Here is a 16,291-nt window from a genome sequence, read left to right as displayed (position 1 = left end):
TTCAGCTGTAGTTACATTTTGCCCCTAATTCCCGTGAACAAAAATGCTAGGAGCATGAAATCATTCAGGCAAGCTCTGTCATCAAGAGGATAAGATTTTTTGCACCAGAAGCCCAGTGGGAACATGATAGAAAACTGGCAACAATTACAGATAAAGTACATAGTAAAGTCCTTGGGGAGGAGAGAGGAAATGTAATAAGATAGATGGGTATAATTTTTACACATTTATGCCCAAACCACAAATGTGAATAGTCTTTAATTGCTACAATATATAGCATTCTTACTCATGTATCCTGTCAAAATACTAAAAACATAACTTCAAGGTAATTCACTTAATTCTACATATAAGGAGAATTTTTTGGAACAAAAAACAATCCCCATAAATTAAAACTTACAATCTAAAGAACTGCCTCCATTTTAGAAACTACTTAGCAATTCACATTCTAACCAACCAACTTGAATGGTGAAAGAAGATTGTGTATATTTGCTGGTACATTTTAATCAAGAAAGAGAACTACCTCCCAACTTAACTGAATATCCAGAGATGAGAATTGTAATTGTGACTTTCCTTTCCAATAACAGTGATCAAAAGTTGGCTATATTTGATGGGTAAAATATAAAATAACTTTTAATGTATGACAACCTAGCAAAGTTAAAAACTTTCTCAAACTGATTACATTGGGGACTAGGAAGATTGGCTTAAACTATTATATTTAAATGACACTTTAACAGGAACACTTGCTTTTCATTATCTTAAAATAACATCATAATCACATAATTTTCTGATCTTAGAAATATTTTGCATTTCATATAAAAAAGCAAAAGTAGTAAGTTCAACCTACTTGTACAAATAACTACAGTCAAACAGATAGTTTCAAAGATATCTTCTTTATTAATGGTGGGCCAAAATCAATTAGATGAAATTTCATAGAATTAAGTGTGAAGTTCTTCATGTAAATTTATAAACTAATATAGATATATAAAATATGGGAAAATGTCTTAAGAGTATTTATTATGTGAAGAATAATCCTTGTTTCCAGTGGCACATAAGCTCAAAACAAACAGTAACTAAGTAGAAGTTCACTACACAAATCTGGAAAATATGCTCTTTACTTTGTGCTATGTGGAAGATTGTGTTAAATTTTAAGAGACACGGTTTCTAACAAGTAGTGGAAGTAATCAGTACAGCAATGAATCTGAACACATCATATGGGAAACGACTAAAATAAATTTATTATGTTTAGCCTGGACTATTAAGTTTAAAAAAAAAAAAGCTTTTATGGAACATCTACCATATGCAAGGGAAAAAGAAAGAACAATTGAACTAGTGCTGAAATTTACAACATTAAGAAGGAAGTAGTGCCATTAATTGAAATTTTGAATAATGGAGTATGAATTGGGGTGGGAAGATTACACCAAGTTTAGTTTTAAATGTGTTAGGCACCATTAAAATATCCACAGGATGGGCAGCCTGGGTGGTTCAGTGGTTTAGCACCACCTTCAGCCCAGGGTGTGGTCCTGGAGCCCTGGGATCGAGTCTGCATCAGGCTCCCCGCATGGAATGGAGCCTGCTTCTCCCTCTGCCTGTGTCTGTGCCTTTCTCTCTCTCTCTCTCTCATGAATAAATAAATAAAATCTTTAAAAAAATGTAAAAAATTAAAAAATATAAAATATCCACAGGACAATGGTCAAGAGGTGGCTGAAATTTGGAGTCTGGATTTCAAAAGAAAATAAATGGAGAGACATAAACATATGGTTGGTTGCTAAAAACAGTAGTGTTGATTACATCATTTGAGTAGAAAGAAGACCAGGAATAGAATCTCAAGAATGATCTATATTTAAGGTAAAAACAAAACAAAACAAAACACCATAGTCCTACCTTATCTGCAAGTTCACTTTCCATGGTTTCAGTCACCCATGGTCACCACAATCCAGAAATAGATGATCCTCTCCTGAAATATCCTTAGAATGTCAACAGTAACTTGATAGTATAATGCTGACATGATTCCCCTCACTTTGACTTATCACATGGGAATTTAATCATCTCATCATCACAAGAAAAAGGATGAGTACATTACAATAAGCTATTTTGAGAGAGACCATAATCATAAAATTTTTATATTAGATAGCTGTTCTATTTTATTATTAGTTATTGCTATTAATCTCTTCCTATGTCTAATTTAGGACTTAAACTTTATTATATATGTATGTATAGGTAAACATAGTATATACAGGATTTAATACTACCTGCAGTTTCAACATCCACTGGGGGATCTCAGAACGTATCCCCTACAGATAAGGAGGGAGTACCATGGTTGAGGAGAGACATGAAGATGGTTCAGCAAGGAGAACCAAGAAACTACACCGTTCTGGTGTCAAGAATTGTGAGCCTAAGATTTTACCCTACCAAAGCTATGAATGATATAGAAGACAGGAGATTCCTGAGTCAAAGACAAAGGACTTTATTACTCATGGGATAGGAAATGCACAACTATCAACATATTTGCATCAGTTCCCCTTGCCCCCAAGTTTCACAGAGGTGATGACAAAGATGTATCCAGATGGATGTCTGCACATGCAGAGCGATGCAGGATAAGAGATGAATCTTGAGTTGAAGAATCAAATATTTTATAACGGGCAGTTAACAATACCATCCACTGGCTCTTCAAGGATACTAAATCTATCTTTCAAGGCTCTTGACCATACAAAAATCCCTGAATAGTCCAGAACAAAGGGCAATCAGTGCCACCATTTATAAGGTATGCAAAAACTCAGACCTACAAAAGAGACTCTTCTTTTCACACCTGGTGGCCAAGAAAGACTAAGATTCCAACAGAAAAGATATGATCATAGGGTAAATTCCAAAGACTAAAGACGATGAATAATGAGAGAGGAAAATAAAGAAAAACAAGATAGTAAGTTTTGTCAGGTATATTTAGGGCTCATATGTTATTTCATGTCATTTATAAAACTACAACCAGACCAAGAAATGGAAGTTACAGTTCAATAAAGGATCTAATAGTAATGAGAGCTGTCTAACAAAGAAAGATACTGTTAGATATTCTCTCCAGTGACAGATATGTATATTCAAAGAAGAAAGAGAGAGAAATATAAGGACAGAAAGGGGAAGGCTATTAACATTTATTAACAACTTACTATTTATCAAATATGTTCATACCCTTGACCATCTGCCATAAATGTCTATTTCTTCATTCATTCAACAAATGATTTCTCAAAACATTCCCTATATGTTAGACAATGTTAAGTCCTGGAGATAAAGTAAGTAACCAGTAACTAACTCTGCCCTCACACAACTCACTGTCAAGCAAGAAGGACACACGGCATTCAAATCACCCAACTATGTAAATGCACACTGTCATTAAGTACTATCAAAGAAAAGTACAGTGAACCATAAAAATGAATGTAACAAAGCTACTTAATCAAATTGGGTGATGGGGAGTAGGGGAAAGGGGTATCAAGGCTTCCCTGAAGAGGTAGTAGTTGAGCTATGATCTTAAGACTGAGCTGGAATTAAACAGATATAAAGTGAAAAGGTAAGGGTAATTGTGAGAATCCCACACAGGAAAAATAGTATGTGCAAAAGCATAATCACCAGTGAGAAACTGAAAGAAGGCCAAGAGATCTAGAGAAGGAGAAGAGAGAAGGAGACACGTTTTAAAAAGTCCTAACGTAAAAAAAAAAAATAAAAAATAAAAAGTCCTAACGTTGGCTTAGAAACTAAAATGGGAGACCTCTAAATTCCTTTGATTCTAGGTTTACACAGTACTTTGTAATCATTTTATATTCTTTTTTTTTAAAGATTTATTTATTTATTTATGATAGAGAGAGAAACAGAGAGAGAGAGGCAGAGACACAGGAGGAGGGAGAAACAGGCTCCAAGCCGGGAGCCCGACGTGGGACTCGATCCCAGGACTCCAGGATCGCGCCCTGGGCCAAAGCCAGGCGCTAATCCGCTGAGGCACCCAGGGATCCCCATCATTTTATATTCTTAAATATCAGACACCTCAAAATTTATCTAGACATTAATACCAAGATTAACAAGGATTCAGAACTTTTTAACAAGCAGAATCTGCCTATAAACTATAGGTAAAATATAGCATATGAAGAAGAACCAACCTATAATTAAAAAGGAAAAAATAGTAAGAACCCATCTTAAAATATTTTACATACAATAATTATAGTCACCAAGCACGTCTACCTCTGAAGGAGCCAAAGAAGCATCTTATTTCTCTATTTGATTCCTAATATCTGTATGAATGTAAAAAAATAGAAGCATCATGGGGTGCCTGGATGGCTCAGTCTGTTACATAACCAACTCTTATTTTCAGCTCAGGTCATGGTCTCAGGTCACGGGATCATGCCCCATGTGGGGCCCTGTGCTCCATAGTGAGTCTGCTTGAAATTCTCTGTCTCCTTTTGCCCCTCTGCCCCACCCCCAACGCTCACAAGCACTGTCTAAAATAAATAAATCTTTTAAAAAAAGAAAAGAAATAGAAGCATCATTAATTGGTTCCTGAACATGTATTTGTGAAACAGACAGCAAAGACTACTTATGCTTCTCTTTAATTGTTCAGCTAGAAGGATTTAACTACCCAGAATCTTTTTTTTTTTTTTTTAAAGAAACATTTGGAAAGACTTCTGGTTCTGCGTCATTTCCTTTAGGTGCTCCAACCTCAAAAACCAAATAAAAGTAAATGTAATCATTACTTACTTATTCATTCCTTAAATATTTGTTGATAGCCAAGTGTATATAGGATACTGTTCTAGACACTAGGAATAGAGTAGTAATCAAAACAGACAAAAATTCCTGCTTAAATGAAGATTAAATTCTAAAAGCAGGACAAAAAAATCAACAAGATAAATCAGCAACAGATACATTACAGTAAAACTGTAATAAGTACTAAGAGTAGAAAAATAAGAAGTATGTGTCAATGTGTGTGTGCATGTGTGTACATGCACTTGTTTTTAAGGGAGAAAATAATTTTTGTATGCAATTGCCATGAAAGTCCTTGCTGAAGAGGTGATATTTCAGTAAAATCTTAAAGGATTGTTAATAAATTATTTTTTCACTTAAACTTTATTTACTTATTATTTGTCTACTCCTGAGTTACACACACACAAACAAACATATACATCTCCAATTTAAATCTTGTTACAAGAACATAAGGATTAATCAATATTATTTCAAAACTAGTTTTATCATAAATACCTAAACCATGAATGTGAGTGGCAGTTCTAAGGTGGATAGAAAATTTAAATTTAAAAATGCCCTAAATTAAGTATATGAATGTAGTTTAAGTAAAAACAACCTTTCATTTTAGGATTAAAACATACCCAAAGGAATAATTTCAAAGCATCAAATACATAACCACATTAAAATTTTACACACAAATCCAAAAATATATCACTAAATGTAACAGTAATGTTGAAGATTAGGGAAATTTTCTTATTGCAAGAAAAATGTAAAACTTTACCCTTTTTTACATAATAGTTTACTTTTAGGCATATTTAAAAGGTTAGAAATGCAAATACATTTTTGTGACCCTAGAAATGCATTTAAATCACAAAAATAATATAAAATATTGTTATGAGAAAGATCAGATTATAAGCTTGACTCATTAACTCTGTGTATATGGCAAAACAAAAAATGAGGAGGCCCTGTCCAACTTTAATATGCGGTTGTAGATTCAAATAAGCTTAGTCTCTTCTTAGGTATCAAAATACTAAATGGATGGTTGGGTCATTTTAATAATATTTTAATAACATTTTAACGACGTGATGACTTGAAAACAAAACCTATCAAAAAATACTATATGGATGGGTGCCTGGGTGGCTTAGTCCATTAAGCATCAGACTCTTGAATTCAGCTCAGGTCATGATCTCAGGGTTATTAGACCAAGCCCTGTACTGGGCTTTGCCCTCAATGAGGGGTTTACTTGAAACTCTCTCTCTCCCTCTCTTTTTCTCCTCTCCCTCCACCATGCTCACTCTCTCAAATAAATTCTTAAAAAAAAAAAAAAAAAAAAACCAAGCTACTAAATGGATAATTATATATATATAGAAGTTTACTCAACAACCTAATTATGGAATGGGATTAAATAGGCATTTTAAACAGCATGATGATGCTTATCCACCCCAATCCCTTATCCCTAAAAACATAAGTAAATGACATAGACTAAATCTGGCTCACTCTTTTGTTTCTGTAAATAAAGTTTTATTGAAATACAATCTTATCCATTTGTTCGCATTTTATCTACAGCTATTTCTTTGCTATAATAGCAGAACTTGATAGCTAACACAGAGAAAACATGGTCCACAAAGCCTAAAATATTAGTTATATGGCTCTCTATTAAAATGTTTACCAGTCCCTGCCTTAAAAGGTAAGTAAAATCCTCTAATCATATGCACGGTCTTAGTTTGGGTTTGGCCTCATCTTCACATTTTTACTTTGGGCTCTATACCAATTCTCACCAGGCTGAAACTTCTTTTCAAGAAGTATTGTCTTTATTAGAAGCATGCTAACAGAGGATCCTCAAGTTCACATTTCAAATACTAATTTCTAGTTTTTAATGTGCATGTATTTACAGGCTGCAAATGCTACTGTAACAAAAATTAATCTTTCAAATATTTTTTCATGTCCTTGTACACTGCTTCAAATATTCACTTCCATATACTATCTGTCTGGTCAATTATTACAAATCTTTTTATGGTTTCCTCCTTTGAAATTAGTGCAGTGATGCTTAGCATTTTAAGTCACAATACTTGTTAAATATTAGAGAGCTCTACTCTTAGGCAGCTATTTGAAACCAACTCTTCACTAGCCATTTAATTCTTTATATATATTTTTTTTATTTTATTTATTTATTTATTAGAAACAGAGAGAGAGAGAGAGGCAGAGACACAGGCAGAGGGAGAAGCAGACTCCATGCAGGGAGCCTGACGTGGGACTCGATCCCGGGCCTCCAGGATCACACCCTGGGCCGAAGGTGGCACTAAACTGCTAGGCCATCGGGGCCGTCCCTTTAATTCTTTAAAAGAAATTGGTACCCTTACTCTTTTAAAAAATATGTATATAGCAATCTTATTTCTAGACTCTTTGACCACTTTGCCTTTACTAACCACTACTGACTAACTGAACTCATGGCTGATAATAGTCTCTACTTACCATATATATATGTATATATATGTATATATATGATGTGTGTGTATATATATTTTTTAATCTCAGTCTTTGTGGATCCTTCTGTTATCTCCTCTATCAACACAAGAGGTGTACCTTTGCTATTATGGTGTTGAATAAAATGAAAAAGATTCTAGGCAAAATGCTACTAGAAAAATAACTCTAAGAAAGAGGATCTTGACCTCAGAGATTTTTTTTTTTTTCTTGGTTCCATTATCAACATTTCTTCCTTTCTGCAAAATTGCAGAAGGCTCAAATACCTGATTTTCATTTGGCAAATGATGGGTCACAAAGTGCCACTATCCCAAGGAAAAGTAGTTTCTCTTTCCAATGTTTTCAATTTCTTTTACTCTTTTCTACCTATTACATGATATGGTAGGTTTTAAAACTCAGTTGGATTTAGTAGATATGAATCTAAGATTGTTATACCAAAAACTGAACTCTCATATAAAATCATTATTGTTTATAAACTTATCATTTATCAAAAATGATACAAAAACACTACACTTGAAGTTTCATAGAGCACAACTGTAGGGAGTATCCCAATGGACACAAATTGGTTTTTTAAAAATCCTTTTAAAAGCCTTACTGGAAAAGAAAATGCAAAATAAGTGAATAATGATAAATTTGTCCTCACCAGAATTATGGCAGTAATCCATATACTGTGGAACTTGGACTGTGAAGGCTGTCAAATCTGGAGCTAAGAGGGATTCTGGCTTTCTACTCTCATTGAGCCACTTGCTACTATGAAGGTCTTTAGTGTCAGAAGGACCCTGAAGCAATGGAATCAACTTCTCTTTTCCACTGTCACCTGAAGAGAAACATTAATGAAACAATTCTTATAAAAAAAATATAGGAGTAGCTTGAGGATGCTTGCTCTTAAAATATATTATCATAATATAACACTTCAGTTATATTTGGTCATTGTAGCTGTACATTTATATTCTAAAAAGTATGAGTGATAAACTTAAAAGCACTTTTGATTCTTAACAAAGTAAGTTTTAATATTTAGCTAATGAATATACAACATGTTCAATGAGATTATAAAAGGAAACAACTTGAACATACTATATTCTAAATATTCAACAAAATCTGTACCTCCTTAAACTTACCAAGAAATTTTGGTTGTACTGAAAAAACTTAAATCACAAGTGTTTATGGAAAATGGTATGAAGTAAAGAATTGGCAGGAAAGTGAAGTCAAATGCAAAAATTAAAAAACAGTTGTTATCTGTTTATTATATTAACAACATTTTAATTTTTAAGTGTCATATATATCTATACTTCCTATTCCCTCCAAAAGTATAAGAGTAAATTTTTAATTTTTCTCCCTCATAACCACTCTAATAACCATGCATTTTTTCCTTAAGTAAAAATTAATTTATTAAAGTAAAGAAGTATCATTTTGGCACAATTAAAAAATTTTAAAGTAAAAAAAAAATTAAAACCTCTGATTCATAGGAACAATGAGCAAATTCTTGTTTCAGTAACGCTCCTTGTAAAATGCAAGGCCAATTCTCCTATACAGGCAATAAACTTTTACACGGTCCAGCTGCACATACCTGGGGCTTTGGCACAAATTTTTATTGATCCCACGGTCCCAGAGGCACATTTGACCAATGATGTGCTGCAGTACTTCAATTCAACATTCTGGATTGAGCCCTCAAGAGTTGGCAGGGGATTCTTAGATTTCACACCTAATAAAAGAAAACTGCAAATGTACTAGCCGATTGAATTTAAATAATTTTTATACTCCTTCACCAAGGCATTTAAACTTAATTATACTTTAATTATCTGCCTCAGATGTTCTTACAGTATTTATGTTAGGTTTCATAGTTTAGCATTTAGGAGGTGAAAGGATGCAATTTTAAAATAAATAGTCTGTATTCTCATAACTATACTTACGTAGTCAGCTTTTGATTAGTCAAGCTCAAGAAATACTAATAAATGTTTTAAAACAAGTATTTGTTTAAAAAACAAGAAAACTTTAAAAAATCATATTTAGTTTTAAAATACAGAGTAAGATATTTATTTTTGAAACTAATTTATAAATTGAGGTTCATTTAGACAGAGACATTTAATTTAAATAGGAAACTTTCTGCATAAACAGAACCACAAAATATCTTCTGTCAGGAAGAATAAGGAAAGATAAACAAGACAGCTTGGAACAGCTCCTAAGTTAAAATATAATAGCTGATAAGCAAAATTAAACTACCATGTGCAGATTTAAAAAATCAATGGTATTCTATATCAATTAACAAAAAAGTGGATATTAACATCTGTACTATATGCTACTCGCTGAAAGACACTGAAGCACAGATTATTATAATAATTACCATAAAATAAATGATAGGGAAAACTTAATTCAAAAGGAAGAAACTCATCTTGGCCCTTAACAGTAGGTGAGAATTCAACAGGCAGAGGAACCTTGAGAACTGACAATATTATAAACCACTTAATTATAATGATGAGGAAGTCTAATCAACTAACATTTCCTCAGGACTTATTCTGTGTTATACATGTTATCTCCTTCAATCCTCTTAACAAGCCTATAATAAAAATGTTCATCATCCTCATTTTCAGATTAAGATACATTGGACTCCAGGACTTTAGTTAAATTTTGCTCCACGTCCTACAGGAGTAAAAGACCTAGGGAGTTTAATACAATTTGATCCCATCAGAGAAGACATACCATTCATTTTCCCTATATTCACTAACATCGACCAATATAATTTCCCTTCTTTTCCACATTCCACATTTTGGTCAAATATATACTATCCCTCACATTTGAAACTCTAAGTAGAACATGTATAAGTAATTAAGAAAACCATAAACTTTCTATGACAGACACATTAAACCTCACTTTGCAACCTTTCATTTCAACTTTAGTATGTTCAAGAAGCCCCATAATCTTCCAAGTGTCTTTCTCAGATATGGCCCAGGAATCTGCAGTTTAACCAACACACTACGTGATTTGCAAATGATTATAAAGCATCATCTTAAGAAACACCCTCTCATATACTAGCAATCATTTTGGAAGGGCCTGTTTATTTACTAATTTCCATATGGTCGTTACATAAAAGTATACTGATTGGTTGCTATTTTCCAATATTCACCACCTCTGTTGTTTCCATTTAAAATGGTACCTATTATCCCCAGAACAGAAGTCTGAAATGTGTATTTATATAGTTTTCTATGGTGGTATTAGATTTTAATCAGATCCTCAAAATCCAGGACTCAAAAATCTAAAGTAGTATCTCTGAAAATTAAATGATGACAATATTTATATAAATATGTATTTATAGAAACATAGTCATAGTAGTAACAGTTTTAACAGTAGTACTAGTTATCATAGCACCTAATACGCATTGAACACTTACTGCCAGTCCCTAGTGCTAGTTTGTTATTTTATTTATTTATCTCCAAAACAAAACAAACCCCCCCAAGGTGACCATTACCATTCCATTTTACATAGGGGAAAACCAAGACTTAGAGAAATAGGTTTTTGCCAAGTGTCCAAGCAGAAAGTGGTAAGACCTGATCACATTTCTCCTTATAGGAAAGGAAGCTGAGGTACCCTACATATTTAATATTTACTGCAGTTATGGGAAATTATAATCATTGGATGATTTACATTGCTTTAATCATGTTAGATGATGAGAGGGTTATAAAATGGAATGACACTTTCGTCCCTAACCCTCAAGCCACCACAAGAGACTTCCGTTCTCTACCAATTTTCAAAACATATATAAAACCACCATATATATAGTGGTCAGCAGTCAAGAGCTACTCAAAGATTCTTTCAAGGGTTGCTGATGGTGTTCAGAATGGAAAGAGTTGTATTAGTTTCTGATAGGTGTAAAAGAAAAAGAATATGAATAGGCCAAAATGGCTTTGTTTTTAAATTATTTTATAATGCTGCTTCTTGTACAGTTTATAACATTTAGGACTCTATCTTGAATCACAAATGGTAGGTCTTTTTTTTTTTTATCTTTATTTATGTAAGTAATCCCTTCATCCTACATGGGGCTCAAACTCACCCTAGATCAAGAGTTTCATGCTCTTCTGGCTAAGTGAGCAAAGTGCCATGACAAATGACAAGTCTTTGTTAATACTTAACACATACTATATGTAATACTATTATCAGAAGAAGTTGCCTAGAACTTCTTCTGGTAAGAATCTCATATACATATAAAGCATCTTGTTTTAGACTACAAACTTAGTTTACATTTTTATGAATATATTTCTCAAATATTTTAAAACGTCTTTTAGTAACTAAAGCATCATTATGCATAATTTCTCAATATAGGCTCTTTTATTTTTTTTAATTTTTATTTATTTATGATAGTCACACAGAGAAAGAGAGAGAGAGAGAGACAGAGGCAGAGACATAGGCAGAGGGAGAAGCAGGCTCCATGCACCGGGAGCCCGACGTGGGTTTCGATCCTGGGTCTCCAGGATCATGCCCCGGGCCAAAGGCAGGTGCTAAACTGCTGCGCCACCCAGGGATCCCTAAAGGCTCTTTTATAAAGAAATTTGTTTTAAAGGCTATAAGGTGAGATTTTAAAAAAATAAATTATAGATCACTCTTGATGGACTTCAACAATGGAGAAACACTGCTAGTAAAAAAGATATATATATATATTGTCAATTAAAACTACAGACTTTGGGTGATTATGCTATGTGAGTGTTACAGTTCATCCACTGTAACAAAAGTACCACTCTGGTGGGAGATGCCGATATTGGTGGAGGCTGTGCATGTGTGCATCAGGGCATATATGGGAAACTAACCTCCCCTCATTTTGACTGTGAAACTGAAAGTGTTCTTTAAAAAGGGGTGAGGGATCTTTTTTTTAAGTTTATTTATTTATTTACATAATCTCTACACCCAATGTGGAGCATGAACTCATGACCCTGAGATCAAGAGTCGCATGCTGTACAGACTGAGCAAGCCAGGCCTCCCTTAAAAAGAATGCCTTAATAAAAAATAAACTTGTGTTCCCCTTCTACTCCACCTTCAAACCAAAATCTGCATAATGCCCAGACATCAGCACTAGGAAAGTAAAAAGGAGTACAGTGTTGGCATTAAGCAATTCAGAGCACCATCCATACTGTGTCCTATTGAATGAGGCTTCCTGAAAGTGGAAAAGGAAACCTCCTGCAACATGATGAAACTAAAAGAGCAAAAGCTCTTAACTCAAAAAGCATGACTTTGGGTAGAGGCAGCATTAACTATGTAGCTGAGTGATTAGGTAGCTTAAGGCATTATTATTACTGTTACGTTACTGTTCAAGATACTTAAATCAGAAAACAGCTCAATTTTACACAGAACTTAATCTGGAGAAGAGGCACAATATTTGGTAAGATGCAGTCAGCTGACATGAGTTAACAGGACAGTCACAAAGATAATGACAGTATCTAACATTTGAAATACTCCCTTTCCAGCCACTCTCACAGACATTTACTCAAATGCTGCAGTGACAGCCCACTAGAAGACAAGAGAGAATTTCTGAGACACTGCAACTGAAATTTAATTTCAATAAAAAAAACCTGAAAATAATACTAAAGTTTTGTAATAGAATTTAATATGAAATACTTCACTATTATTTCTTTGTAGTACTTTTCTGGAAAATATCAACTTCTATCACATATTCCTAGTCCTGTGGTATACCATTAACTCCAATTCTTTTCCACCAATTTTCTTGCCTGTCACAATTCTTCTATCCCCTTGAGACCTTAACCCTCAGTTGTCAACTCTCCAGTGTTCAAAAATCACCTTATGATCACTCTTGTAATTATTAAAAGATAAACTGATAAGAATTGCCTACATATCTGCGTGTATATCTAAGTAAAAGATTAAGGAGTCAAACTCCATGTAAATTTACCTATGTGCCCTCTCTTCACTACCACTAAAAGACTATCAAAAAAATTTTAGGGCCTTAAACCCACAAAGAAATGAAAATGAAAAGATAATAGCTGAATAAGCAATTCTCAAGGAGGCAGAAGCTATCATCAAAAGTTTTAAAGAGGAATATTTGATAAACAGGTAGCAATGAGATGACTTGGTTCAATTTCCCACAGGCACTCTTCTCTATTCTACTAGAAACAAGTTGACTTTCAGTAAGCCTTGAAAAATTAAAAATTACAGAAGCCAGGAAGTTCAGAGTGCAGGAATGCAGATGAGGCTAAAAAATGAGAGACTAAAAGTCTATCTAATAACCACAGATCCCTTCCCTTAATCCATACAGTCATGCAAATCCCCCACACTCATCCAGGCAAAAGATTAAGGGTACACTCTGGAGAAGTTAAACCAAAAGGATTTTGAACTATGGGATAAAACCAAAGAAAAGGGTACATGCTAAAAACAGGAGATTGTCTAAAAATCTATATGGGGTTTATGTGCTGGATGAAGAGATCTTCTTTTATTTACTAAGAACTCTGAATGATAGGCTTATAACCTTCAGAAAGGAAATAGAAGGATTTCTCTCAGTAGAAACTGGCCAGTCCAAGAAGAAGGAATCAGAGATACTGATAAATGACTATCCTCCAACAAAAAGTAAGTAATGTCCAATTCCCTACAATGACACCAGCAATTCAACAAGCTCCAACTTTAAACACAGATTTAGTATTTTATTCTAAATATGAAGGACCATCAGATATCATATGACAATCACTTCAAGATATAGAGAATTAAAAACCCAGAAAAGAAATGAGGTAACCAAATAATATCAAAAAAAAATCTTAGTAATAATTACAATTACTATCCTAGGAGACAGTACAGAAGATACTATAACATAAACTAGATGTTTAGTTAAAATTTTCAAAGAACGGGCACCTAGGTGGCTCAGTCAGTTGAGCTTCTGCCTTCACCTCAGGTCATGATCTCATGGGTTCTGGGATCAAGCTTTGCATTCTGTTCCCTGTTCAGCAGGGGAGTCTGCTTCTTCCACTCCCTCAGCCCCTCCCTCCTATTCATGCTCTCTCTCACTCAGTCTCTCACTCTCAAATAAGTAAAATCATAAAAAAAAATTTTTTTCAAAGAAAATAATAGTCCTTAGAAATTAAAAACATGATGTTAATTCTCTTCAAATAGGAAAATAAGAAAATAGAGTTGAGGAAATTTACCATATATTAAAACATAAAATCCTAAGAGATTGAAAATGTAAGAGTAATTACAATAAAATCAAAGGATCAGTATAAACAACCAAATATCTAAAACCCAAAGTTCCAAAAAGACTATTAACAAAATGGAGAAAATAATTAAAGAGATAATTCAAGATTTTCCCAAACTGTGGAACAAAAGTTTCTAATTAAAAAGGTACACCATAAATCCACCACAACAAATGAAAAAACATATACATAGCAGAAGCCCAACATCTGAAAGAGAAGCTCCTATGAGATAAATAAACAAACATGCATAAAAACAGAAAGACATAACATGGAAATATACAACATACAATTAGAAGGGCGTCAAACTTCTCAACAGCAACACTAAAAACAAGGAAACAATAAGACAGTGCTTTTAAAATTCTGTAGAAAAATTATTCCCAACCTACAAATCTATAATAGCCAAACTATCAATCACATATGAAGGTAGAAGAAAGATTCATCAGACATGCCAGATCTGGGCAGCCCGGGTGGCTCAGCGGTTTAGCACCTGCCTTCACCCCAGGGCGTGATCCTGGAGACTCTGTATCTAGTCCCACGTCAGGCTCCCTGCATGGAGCCTGCTTCTCCCTCTGCCTGTGTCTCTGCCTCTCTCTCTCTGTCTTTCATGAATAAATAAATTTAAAAAAAAAAAGATATGCCAGATCTGAGAAAAAATTTACTTCTCCTGGAAAGATAACCACAAAATTGTGCTCCACCAAAAATAGGGAGTAAATCAAGAAAGAACCACATATGTGATCTAAGAAACACGTGATCCAACATAACAGGAAAGAGAATTCCGAGAATAATGATAAAATAAAACTTCAAGATAGCTCTTTGGTAGGATTAGAAACAAATAGAAATTCAAAGAGGAAAAAAGTGCATTAAAAGAATAATGACTACAAATTTAAACTATCTCATGTACTGGAACTACTGAGAGAAGACATGTTTTTTTTTTTTTTTTTTTTGAAGATTTTATTTATTCATGAGAGACACAGAGAGAGAGGGAGGGACAGACAGAGGGAGAAGCAAGCTCCATGCAGGGAGCCCGACGTGGGACTCGATACTGGGGCTCCCGGATCACACCCTGGGCTGAAGGCAGACAGACGCTCAACCGCTGAGCCACCCAGGCGTTCCGAGAAGACATGTTACTATGAAAGTTCTGGGCAATTAATAATAAGTACATAGAACACTACTCAAATTTTAATAGGGCAGTTATTAACTCCTAGAATAAAAGTTGCACAGGGAAAAATTATTTAATTTTCAGTATAATTCAGTATACTATAATTCATCCATATATGGTCATAATATATTATTACTAAATATAAATTTAAGCAAAACTTGTGATATAATTAGATAATTTCAGAGAAAAAAAGACTAAAGATGGAGACAGTCAATGAGTGTCAGCCCTAAAAGCTTAAACCTCTTTGGAAGGCACAATAAGGCTACCCACCTCCCCCTACCAAAAATGTCCACATCCTAATCTAAGACTTGTGAGTATATTACCTTACATGGCAATGGAGAATTAAGGTTGCAGATGAAGTTAAGCTTGCTAATCAGCTGATCTGAAATAGGGAAATTACTCTGCATTATCCTGGTGGACCCAATATAATCACCAAGGTTCTTAAAAATGAAAGGAGGGGGCAGAAGAGAAGAGTCAGAGAAAGACACATAATGACACAAACACTACCACAGTGATGTTGCTAGCTTTGAAGATGGGGGATAAAGGTCACAGGCCAATGAATGCACATGGCATTTAAAGGTGGAAAAAGCAAAGAAACAGATTCTGAGAAGCTTCCAAAAGGAAGCTGATACCCTGATTTTAGTATGAGATTCATTTCAGACTCTAAGGTACAGAACTGTAAGAAGATAAATTCATGTTGTTTTATGGCAAGAAGTTTGTGGTAGTAGAATGTATGTAGATACTATCTAAACATGAAAGATGA

General features: G+C 34.0%; 1 protein-coding gene across 19 annotated transcripts in view; it reads right to left on the bottom strand.

Moving 5' to 3' along the window:
• VPS13B (vacuolar protein sorting 13 homolog B) overlaps positions 1 to 16,291 on the bottom strand; it is a 733,948-nt gene that overhangs the window by 506,744 nt on the left and 210,913 nt on the right. For all 19 annotated transcript variants that reach the window (XR_012006520.1, XR_012006521.1, XM_072773981.1 and 16 more), the window contains 2 exons: positions 8,762 to 8,896; positions 7,838 to 8,011 (listed from right to left, as the gene is read on the bottom strand). Coding sequence is in view for 17 of the 19 variants with exons in the window: in XM_072773981.1 (XP_072630082.1) it covers positions 7,838 to 8,011; positions 8,762 to 8,896 (309 nt within the window). In the remaining 2 variants the exon portion in view is untranslated. The remainder of the gene's footprint in view (positions 1 to 7,837; positions 8,012 to 8,761; positions 8,897 to 16,291) is intronic.

Source organism: Canis lupus, chromosome 14 (assembly GCF_048164855.1).
Source record: "Canis lupus baileyi chromosome 14, mCanLup2.hap1, whole genome shotgun sequence".
NCBI lineage: Eukaryota > Metazoa > Chordata > Mammalia > Carnivora > Canidae > Canis > Canis lupus.
Note: the sequence above shows the minus strand (reverse complement) of the source record. Positions and strands in the feature narration are given on the sequence as shown.